General features: G+C 29.5%; 1 protein-coding gene across 1 annotated transcript in view; it reads left to right on the forward strand.

The window, feature by feature from the left end:
- The first annotated feature begins 11,893 nt into the window (after positions 1-11,893).
- The window catches only part of LOC143546171 (uncharacterized), a 1,289-nt gene continuing 630 nt past the window's right edge, over positions 11,894-12,552 (forward strand). The window contains exon 1 of the mRNA XM_077037888.1: positions 11,894-12,062. Coding sequence (XP_076894003.1) covers positions 11,894-12,062 — 169 coding nt within the window. The remainder of the gene's footprint in view (positions 12,063-12,552) is intronic.

Below are 12,552 nucleotides of genomic sequence, written 5' to 3' on the forward strand. Positions count from 1 at the left end.
CAACTTACCAAAGCCCATTGAAACTCCAAACATAAAAGAGTTAAACATGCTTCCCATCTGTCTTTGCTATGCATTGCATTGTTTCACAGTATACTTAAAGAATGACGTTTTTAAACAAATGATTGAGCTGCATAATCCTTGAATGCTCGCCTACGCATAAATAGGAACATAAAAATAAGTATTAAAAATTATAAGAAATAACCAATACATCAAAATACGGAAGATATTATCTTCCAAAACCGTTTATTTACCATCCAAATTATTCAATACGGTGAGTCTCGGTTGACCTTCAAAACTTTTTAGCATAAATGATTTCAAAAACTATGCTAGCACTACATCAAAACACGTCAATTTCAGTATAGATCCACCTATTTTCATTTTTATTCCTCTTGTTTGACCCACTGAGATAAATAGGCCCAGAATAACAAACGAGTCGGGTCAAACAGCCTACCAAGTCAGAATGGATGCAGGTCAAAGCGAGCCAGTTTAAAAAAATGTTATTTGATTCGGTTGGGTGTAAGACAAATGGGCCAATTTAGTAAATGGTTATTTTAAAAAGGAAGATGTTTCAAAAGTAAAGCATTGATTCCACTCTTTCAAATGCAAATCGTATGTTAAGTATTGCCTTTAACCTCTCTGCAGAGTGCAGACCCTAGTTTTGACACGTCACCTTTATAATTTCAAATTTGATCTTTTCTCCTTTGGTTGGAACCATCTTTACCCGTGTTTCTAAAACCTCTGCACCTAACCCTTCTGGATTCATGTGATAAACCCAAATACCAAATGCACTTGTTATACAAATAGTAAAAAAGTTGATAAAAGTTTGGTAATTTATAACTAAATTACCATCAGGTCGTGCATCAGGACTTTATCCCTAGTTACTTTCAAGGCACTTAGTGATGTTCCCAAGCGGCGGGGTTAGATTTTAATTTAAAATACAATAATACTAAATTAGTACATTTATGAAGTTAAAAATTTATGAATTTTTAACGTGAGATCATGTCAAATATTAAAGTTTGGGCTTTACTTTAAATGAGCTAGCGATCGGAGCCTACATTGGCTCAAGCTGAAATTTTAAGCTCTAGCACGGCTCGCAAAAAGCTCAAGTTGGATCTCATCAAGATAGTTTATTTATTTTCTTCAAAAAATTATTCTTTTATTTTCAAACATATTGACATATATAAAAGGAAAAAAATAACTATAAAACAATAAAATTTATTATTTATATAGACTATAATTTAAATTACACTTTAGGGTTATAACCTATATTAAATTTGGGCTATAATTTAAACAAGCCAAGTACTCCAATTTGTGTCATAGATACTACAAATGCCAAAAGTTTTTATTATTATTTATGAGAAAAGTCAAAAACCCATATCAATTTTAGACCAAGGAAGCCGTAAGTTTGACCTCAAAAGTCAAATTGTATCTCGTTTCTTTAGATTAGATAAAGAGTTCAAGGACCTTGACAGCATTGAGAACATTCTTCCCTACATGCCCCATAACTGCAATTCCAGCTTACGATGTGTTTTGCAGCCGAAGTTCTTGACGACACACCATCTTCCAACTTGATTGCATCCATTCCACCTTCTACAACTCTGAGAGCTGTATCAACAGCCTGCACATACGAAAAACTGTAATATTAATCATTATTCTTACATAATACAAACAAAGATCTCAAATGTTCATAACAATGCTAATGAAACACAATCCGCAGGTTTGCCAACATGAATTAATTGCAACTAATATATATTAAGAACAATAACTCTAAATTTACATATACTTTTAAAGTATGCTAGATTTTCTCTCATTGTTAAAAACCCAAATAACTTAAGTTATTTGGGTCAAAGGGGTAGTCTCAGAACCCGTCGGCTGACACAAAACTGACCCAAACCTGTGTAAGCTAACCCCAAACCACACGAATTTCATGTTAGGCTCGGCTCGTGGCTTGCTCTTCAGTTGTTTCGCATGTTGGCTTGTTTAAATTAAAGTGCGCATACACACACCCACTTAAAGACTTATAACATCTTCTAATGAAAATAAATTGAAAACTCTCTTAATATAGCTTAGCTCAATCGCAACATCTCTGCTCGTTAAAATATACAAGCCTAGCCGGCTCAGTTCAGTTATACACAGGCCGAGCTCGAGCCCACCATGGCTGATCCATAGACATTTTGTTATAAGAAAACATTGACAAAGTAGTTTTAAATCCTTGTTAGGAAAGATTTAAATCCTTGGCCACAAAGGCTTGCCTAAAAATCTGAAACATGGAAAAATTAGTTAATTAAACAAGCAGCCTATGCAAAACAATGGACATTTTGGAGCATAATCTACCATGTTTTTTGACCAATTTTCCACCATAAGGTGTCCGGCATGCATGACACTGCCCCTCAGTTTCATCATAACTACTAATAGAATTATTATATTTCATCTTGTTTACCGGATTGCAAGTAGATTACATATGAACGTCAGTAGCAAACATATAACATAAATTAACTATAAAATTAATCAAAACCCACGCCCAAAAACCATATTGTGTTTAAGATTTAGGTTTGGTGAAACACCTGGCCATTAGGTGAACCTTCAAATCGGATATTGACGGTGCTAGTACTGATGATGTTCCCACACTCATTGACGTCAACACAAATTATATAGGGTTAACAATGTAACCAAAAAAGGTGAAACAGAATAGTTAAACGGACCTGTGGTGGAAGAAAGTTTGGTATTGGAGCACAGATTGGCGGAGACGGTGGACTGAGTATCACACACACACACATATATATATATATATATATATATATATATATATATATATATATATATATATATATATATGTTTGAGGATGGTTTAGGAGAGAAGTCATCTTAATACGACAAGTGTGAGAAATATCTTAACCGTTGATTAAGTGTAATCCAGGGTGCATAATAAAAATGGCAGTTTTGTAATTATAAAGAGCTTTATAAAACTTAATTTTATATGAAAAGGGTAAAATCGTCAAACTTGTGTTGCAAAAAAGGAAACGTAGGAATCAATTCCTAATTTTGTTGCCTTAATCAGTTTTGAAGACCTCACATATCAACTTCATTAATCCTTAATTTTTTTTAAGATGATACGATTTAGTTAGCAAAATGGCATGTTTTAAAATATTTTTAATCATTATGAGATGCTCTAATTTGTGATTTTTCAAAATCAAACCCTCAAATAATCTGTAACATTATATTAAATGTCTACATCTTAATTCTTGTAATAGTACCAGACATAAAGACATTAAATTGCTAATTGGGTTTTTTTATTAGTTCAGTTGTAGATATACCTTTGTCTGCATATTATTTCATATACTCTTACGCTCAACTACACATAACGTTGTGGAGGATGCATTTTAAATTCTAGTCTTAGTAATAGTTATATTATATATTAGCTTCATTTTAAGTGTTTAAAGATTATGAGTTTTTTAAGCTTTTAAACTCTATGGGGAATTTAATAAAATTCATTTTTTCCTACATTTAAATAATGCTTTAAAACGTTTTTACATTTATGTAGGAAGTTTAATACCAGTGTAGGATACATTGATGGGTATACAACATATGATCTACCAATTATATTATCTAGGATATATAAGTCATGTACTACTGATTTTGGAGATCATACACTAGTTGTGTAGGTACAGTTTCATTAACTGTATTTTAATTACTAACAGTATGTATGAGTTACTATTTGTGTAGGATAAATACTTATGATACTCTGAATGGGCAATTTGTATTTGTGCAGCATTCTTATTGTTGTGTAGATAGTAACTATGACATTGTGTATAGTGAATTTTTATGTGTGGGAAAGATCATTTGTGTAGGATGTCGTGTTTATAATTATGATGTTTGTTTAATTTATTGGATGTGTATGTTGTTGTCTAAGATGTGATACTAAGTGTATGAAGAACGTCATGTTTGTTGTGGAGGACATGCATGGACAGATATTGGATTATAAATTGACATTGTAGTTTAGGAGAGGACTCAACGAGACAAAAACAACTCAATTTATGGACAAAATACACAGCAAAGATTGCGCAATTAAACGTTATGGATGTTCTAAGTTTGGAATAGCATTTTGGTTTATCATCGAAGACGTAAGAAAGACAATATACTTTTATGACACATACAATTTGTTAGCGTTTATGACTTGTTTATGGATTTCGGATTATTTTGAGGTATTGGTTTATCTTGAAAGGTTTTATTTTATTTAGAGTTAAATGTCATTTTGGTACCTGTGATTTGACCAACTATACAACTTTAGTACCTATACTTTATTTTATGCAAATTACTACCTCAGTTTCAAAAAACTTGCATTTTTAGTACTTTTTTTAACTCCGTCTATTTTATTAGTTAAGTCAAGGATACTTTGGTAATTTTCTTAATTTTTTCTTTTCTTTTAAATGTCTTCCCCCCTTTTAAACAGGTATATGAAATGAAAGCCGACGACATTAACCTCCACCGGAAGTCCACTGCCAGAAAACTACTTCAGCTCGTTTCCGGCAAACCTTGTCAAATACTGATTCTAGATACGAGGAACATCCAAGAAATGACAAACTGTTGTCATTACAAGAACACTGTCACAATATAGTCGATCAAGTTAACCCTCCTTGTTTTCCTTATATTTTGAGCCTCCTCTATCATTCTCTCCGCCTTACGCCGCCAACCTAATTCATGCCTGTCGACCGCACCCGAATATTGGCATCTCTACCCGAATATTCCCCAAACACACGAACCGCCTACTGAAGTTTCACACTTGTTGTTCGGTATCAGTGGTTCAGTTCACACGTGGACGGATCGTCAACACTACTCCGAACTCTGGTGGCGGATTCGTTCGGTTAGACAAAGAACCCGACAGAAACTATTCTCTCACCCAAATTCACTCCCTTTTAAAATCTCGGAAAACAAGATCGGGTTGAATAACGAGAACCCAACGGTTCGCATAGCCCGAATCGTCTTAGAGTCGTTCAAGCTCGGGTTACCTAATATGCGTTCGCTGACCAGCTGAAGTAGTTTCCGGTAGTGGATTTCCGGTGGGGGTGAATGTCGTCGGCTTTCATTTCATATACCTGTTTAAAAGGGGGGAAGACATTTAAAAGAAAAGAAAAATTTAAGAAAATCACAAAATTACCAAAGTACCCCTGACTTAACTGATAAAATAGACAGAGTTAAAAAAAGTACTAAAAATGCAAGTTTTTTGAAACTGAGGTAGTCATTTGCATAAAATAAAGTATAGGTACTAAAGTTGTATATTTGGTCAAACCACAGATATCAAAATGACACTTAACTCTTTTATTTAATATGATGTGTTGTTATATGTACTGTGTTTAGAAAAAATATGTATAAAATTAAGTAAGCTTGAAAATATATATAATCCAACTGTTTTATAATTAGCTTAAACATCTATACTTTTAACCTAAAATCTACTACTTAATTATATTTGATCCAAAGTAAAATTTTGAGATAATCAATCATTTGGGTTTTTCTAAATTCTCAAAAAAAAAAAGAAAAAAACAAACTTACGTCACATATTTGAGGTAGGTTGTTTAGAATAAAAGAATTATAATCTTTTTTTAAATAAATTAACACATAAATAAATTCATTAAAGAATAAAATTGAAACTTCCAAAATTTTAATACTTACTAAATATAATAATTTAGACTTTTACCATTGTGTCCTTAGATTTAATTAAAAGAAAAAAGCAAGAGAAATTATTTGAATGGTTAAAATGGCTTCTCGCATTTCTCGCACTAAGATAACTTCTCTTATGAACTTAAGCCTACACACACACACACTAGGTTAGTTACCCGTGCAGCACACGGGTTAGAAAATGTAAATTATTTAAATAATAACACAATTACAAAAAATATGTTCAAAAGATATAAAGAGATATTATATGGTAGGATAAATTACACATTACACGACGTGGAAATAAAAAGCTGTTAGAAAATTCATAAATCTCTAAATATTTCTTCTTTGTACACAATATTTTTGTTTTAAGAATAAAAGCATGAGTTCCAATATTACTTTCTGGATATGATTTCGGCTTTTATAACACAATTATCATATTGTACTTTCACATATAGTTTAGTTTCATTGCATAGACTAATTTTCTAGTTAATATTTTAAGCAACATCACTTCAATATCGGCTTTTAAGACTAACCTATAACTTGACAACCATATATTTGAGGCCATATAAAACATCAAGAAACTAATACTTTCTTGTAACGTATTGATAGATACCATATGAAGAATAGTAATATTTTTCATCTCCCATAAACATGGATAGCAAACATTTGCTAATTTTTGAGGCTGGCCTCATTTTTCGGTGCAAGTATAACTCGCTGACTCAAGAAATCTAGATTTTGAAATCTTCAATAATATAAGGATATACAAAGTTAATTTTTCATATGATTAATAGTGTGCTAATGTTTAACATTTGTATTTCAAAGATAAGAAAGTGTCTTGTCCACCTGAAAACCAAAACATGAATTCTAGTGTTAATATTATTTTGGAGTTTTAAGATGATGAACTTAACATAAATGATGGGTTGATTAAATAGTCAATTAAAAAAAAGTTGCAAATGACAACTTTTTTAAACCAACCCGTGAACTGAAGCTCATTCTAATCATAAACTGGTATAACCCGAACCATATTTGATACTTTAATTGGTTAAAGAAACCCGCTCATTTAAGTTAACATAAACACTAAGAATACATAAATAGTGAATTTGTCTTTTCAAGGTTTAAAAGAAAAAGACTTGTAATTATTAAATAATCATATATATTTAATAAGTTAAAATTTATGAAAATTTAATTTTAAATTAATCTTGCCTCTTCATCCAATAATATCATTTATTATAAAACTTAATAATTAATATAATATATTTAAAATCTTAATTTTTGGAGTCATTATTCAAAATCAAAGTGAAAATTAGTTATTTATAAAAACCTAATAGTATTAACAAATATAATATATTTATATAAAGCAAAATAGCATATTTATGTTGGTATTAAATTTTTTTAATCAAGAAAGAATTATTAAAAAGAGAAAATGAAAGATTAAAAATTAAAAAAATGAAATATAAAATTATTAATAAGAAGGAGAAATGTCAAATCTACCTATCTAATAAACCAATGGGTTTTTCACCAAATGCCTTTAAATTGCCACATGGCATTTTCTAATTTTTTTATTATTTTTTTCCAAAATCAATTTTTCACGGGTCTAACCCGTTTTCTCCAATTCGACCCGTTCCAATCGGAAGTTAAATCCCTACGTCTCCGGCAAGACCGGATTATTATGATGATGTTAGAGAAGAATCAGAAGATATATGTTTACGATTTGAAGCTTTTTATGGCATATTGAAACAAGAGAGTGTGTGATTTGCCAATCGATTTGTAGTTACAAATTTTTGAAGTAGACAATTTGAGAAAGAAGAAGTATATTCAATAATTACTCTACTAATAAAATAATTACTCTAGTTGAAACAAGTAGAGTAATAAAATTACTCTATTTGTAAACTATAATTACTCTATTTCTAAATTGTATAGAGTAATTAAATTACACTACAAACATGATTTCCACTTATTTACAAAAATACCACTGCCTCCAATTTTGTTATAGTTTGTACGTCTCACACTCTTTCTATTTATATGTTATCTTTACCATATATATATATGGGTGGGATCTAGTGAAAACTCCTCTTAAAGAGAAAACTTAAAAACTTCTAAAACCCCTAAAAAACTATTTTTAACTTTTTAAATTTTTTTTTTGAAGTTTCATTTTTTTTCCATTATTCTTATATGTTGTTATTGGTTTAAAAAAACCCCCCTTGTCGGTAACCTCGTCAGTGTAGTGTACATGTGTAATAGTGTGCATTGCATATACGCAAAAGTGTTTGTATTGCATAGAATACAACACTATTGCACATATTTGATACATACTATTGTATATATGCAATATAAGACTAATACGCACATCGAATACACATTAGTACATATGTGTAATACAACATTAAGACACATGTGCACTACATCGACTTTTATTTTATTATTATTATTTTTTCATATAACACAACACTACTACACATATACAATACACAAATATTGAATATAAGCAATTAAACACTATTAAACTTAAAAATACTCAGTAATACACATGTGTAATACAACAGTATCGCCTAGTAATACGTATGTGCATTACAGCGGGTTTTTTTTTAATTTTTTTACTTTTTTCGAGCAAAGGGTAAGAAAAATATAAGAATAATGGCAAAAACAGAAATTTGAAAATAGTTTTTTATTTTTAATTAAAAATAATTTTTTAGGAGTTTTTAAGTTTTCTATCTAAAGATGAGTTTTCTTTTGATCATCTCCATATATATATATATATATATATATATATAAAAGGGTTCAAATAAGAATAAACAGTTTCCTAGGAATGGTAAGAACCAATAGATTTTTGACATTTGCCAATAAAACCTATGGTAAAAGAATAATTCTAGGAAACTATGCTGGTTTTTGGTAATTTTAAATCTCAACCATTGATTAAAATGATCCAATAACTATGATTTATTCCTAGTCTTCCTAGAAAACTATCTCTTTTTATTTTAACCCACCCCTATATATATATATACACACACATAGTTTTAGAGCCCGTGTTATACACGAGATAATTCAAATTATAAAATTATAAGTAAAACAAATAATTACATAGCGTATATGAAAAAAAATGTATTGCATCTATCCTTGTATCTATACAATGTGTACATAAATTGATTTTATTTGTATCATAAAATTATTTTTTAAATGAACTTAATAAAAAAATGCCCGTGCAAAATCGTACCCGAGAATGCTTCTTTCTATTAAAAAATTCATTCTCGGTGTCATATATGTATAATTGAAAGAATTTTGGTTATGAACCAATTTCGAAAATAAGACTTTTCATACAATAGTGGTTCTAATCACTCAGCCTAAATACAAAAGAGGCGTTATCTTTATTGATATATTTGTCAATTTACCACCCATCAAAGGAAAATAGGATATTAAATTGTAGCAATAGATGTTCTTAAATAACTATGTTTTTCTGAGCTACACCATAAAAAAGATTTTGATAAGTTTCAGAGGGCTTATCGACTTCGTAATAATGACAAAATAACAAATAACATGTTAACCCATTCAATTTTGTGAACATTTTGTCTCATTTGAGCATAGTTTTGCATGGCATGTTTCCCATACAACGTTCTGATCACTATTGAAGAAAAAATTAATGTTGAAATACATATTTCAAATTTGATAAAAGTTAGAAGCATTGATAGGCATGGGGGTGGCATGTCAAAAGTGTTCGCAATCTTTTCTTAAATTTTAATAGTTGAGGGAAAAATAGTCAATTTGCCAAATCCCGAACCTTTTGATTATTTCAAAAATGCCCTTAAAAATAAACTTGAAACCCGAATCATGTTTAAAATTCTAACTTTCATACTTTTGACATTTTAAAGTCAACACTTTGAACTAATAACAAATTTGACGATAAATCTATTTTGCATTCTCAAACTTTTAAAAATACTCAAAATTTTTATTTTTGACCCGTAACAAATTTTGACCTAAATGTAGTTAACTTGTACCAAACAATCTATTTACTAACTTATGACCCATAAAATCAAATTTAACTTCCACAAAAAACTCGAAACAATTTTCATTTGAGAAACATGATTTGTTGTTGATTTTTGGAATTCACCAAATATTTTGAAATATATAGTAAAATAATATGTTAATATTTATATTTATAAAATTATATAGATATATATATATATATATATAAATATAGTGTAAAAAGAAAGTGAATAATTATTGATTTATCACATATATTAGGGTATATTAGTTTCGGAGGAAAAAAATTGTAAGAATTAATCAAAATATGACAAGCGTTCCCATTTATTTTACTTTATTAGAATATATATATATATATATATATATATATAAAATGAAAACCCACTTGAGTTGTGAAAACCCTATGTAACATCGTTTTTTTTTGTCACATGTAATATATGTTGTTGCATTTAATACAAAACATCGAAAACATAAAAAAAAATATTTAATCTTTAATTAAAAACATGTGGTTGAGAATGAGTTTTTAGAGTTTTCACAACTTAAGTAGGTTATATATATATATATATATATCCAAATCATCCATTCCCTTGATAACTACACTAGCATCTATAATAACTAGAAGCTACGAAGTACAACAAATCCAAATACAACTCTTTATTTGTATGTGCAACTAGTGTTGAAACCCCCGCGTTGTTGCGGGAGTGTGAAATCATTTATTTAATTCAGTGGGTGTTTGGTATTTCTTATTTTTGACTTCCTGTGACTTATAACTTATTAAATAGTTAAAAAGGTGTTTGGGTTTACTTAATATGTGAGAGGAAAAGTTTCATAAGTCATAAAATTATAACTTATGACTTTTCCATAAGTTATAAGGAGGTAAAAATAAGGAATCCCTAACACCCTTTTAATCACTACATAATTAGAATTTTGATGAATTATCATGTAGATGCAAATATTATGTTAGAATTATCAATGGTTGGGCTGTAGTTATGAACCAAATGATTTTATATAAAAATATGAAATTATAATAGACTTAAAACACTTTTTTACATTCAAATATACATTTATAAATAGTTCGAAAAAAATATACATTTATAAACTTTGATTCTTGTTAAAACAAAAAAACAAAAATTATGACATAAGAATTTCACATCCATTCCACTTGGAAACATAAAGTCACCACTACCACCATCTTCGACCACCATCCCTTAACAGTTAAGAACACTGAATGAAATGTAGACGTAACAACGTTGAACCAAACACGCCCATTATTTCATGTTAACACTCAAAAATATCAAAATGTAAAACATAGAAAAGAATAATTAAGTCGACTTAAGATCTACAAGTTACAACGGGGCCACTAAACGTGAAAAAAAAAGACTTAAAAGTATAGGACCACACAAACCGTACACACATTGCAACGTGTTAAACTCACAAAATTTATATTGAAATGTTATGCTCTTAATCTTAAATAAATATTACAATATTTAATAACTTAATAAAAAAAGAATTACGACTCAAAGAAAAACTAATGTAGGGTTGTTGAGTTACAGAAAATTCCACACACACTAAACAACTCATTGGTAACATATAAATGACTTCAAACAAAACGGTATAAATCACTAAGCAGAAAATACAAACTTAATATGCATACAAAGTTGCTAATTGTATATAATGGGTAGGTTAAAATGAAAATCCACTTGAGTTGTGAAAATTCTAGAAACTCTTTCTCAACCACATGTTTTTAATTAAAGTTTAAATATTATGATCCACAATTAAAGTGAATAAAAAATGTAAATGTAAATATAACTTTTTCTCTCTCCTGAAAACTTATATAAAAATTAGTAAAAAAATATTAAAAAATAGCAAAACATTTTTTTTTAATGTTTTGTATTAAATGTTACAACATATATTATATGTAACAAAAAAAAAACAAACAATATTACATAGAATTTTTACGAGTTTTCACAACTCAAATGTATTTTCATTCTATAGTTTTCCTATATATAATTCTGCATAAATTTAATAATAATAATAATAATAATAATGTGGCATATCTATCGAAATCCAAGCAGTGGGGCCAGCAATATCATAGCCCAAACACACATAATCCACTCCCAATCCAACCAAACACGTGCAAGGCACGTGACACTACCCACCCACCCACGCATTCCGATTAATAATAATAATAATAATAATATTATCTTCTTCCTGCTTCACACCATCAAAACAAACATACACTTGATATTCTCCGGCGGTTAATATGGCTCGTCTCCTTGAATCGCTTACAGTTCCGATGGCCTCTTCTTCCGTCAATCGCCGGAACTCTGTAATTTTGCCAGAATCAAGAGGTTTTAAGAAGATTCAGTCGGCGAGTTTGAAGAGTAAATTAGGCTTTCGTCTTGTATGTCAGGCTCAGGAAGTTGCACAAGGTTAGAATCGTCGTTATTTATTCTCTATCGGTCTATAATTCTGTGTTTGTGTTTGATTTGCCAAATTGAAGAAATTTTGACCTGAATTACATGAGGCTGGCTTGAATTATTACGTAGTCTTTTAAGACTAGGAAATGATTGAACTCTAACTAGTCGAACTCTATGATATTAGATTTTAGGTTCTCTATTCGATTTCTAGCTTGTAATTCATTGTTTATTTTTGTCATTCTCTTTTTTGGGTTATATTTTGCTATCCATCGTGTCTTTGTACCCTTTCTAAATTTAGGAGACTGTGTAGGATAACTTGAGCCCTAGTTTTAAAATGTGTTTTGAATTTGATAAAAAAAAAGGCGATGTTTGATGTACATACGTCACGTATGTGAGGCGCTTGTTATTACAAAATACTAAATATTCTTTATAGATAATATTTTAAATTGTTAGCTATTAAATACTAAAAATAAATATAAAAATAACTAACTTAAAAAAGAAG

Source organism: Bidens hawaiensis, unplaced genomic scaffold (genome assembly GCF_021521415.1).
Source record: "Bidens hawaiensis isolate Kalapana, Puna unplaced genomic scaffold, B.hawaiensis_p1.1 tig00014257_1, whole genome shotgun sequence".
NCBI classification, from domain to species: Eukaryota; Viridiplantae; Streptophyta; class Magnoliopsida; order Asterales; family Asteraceae; genus Bidens; species Bidens hawaiensis.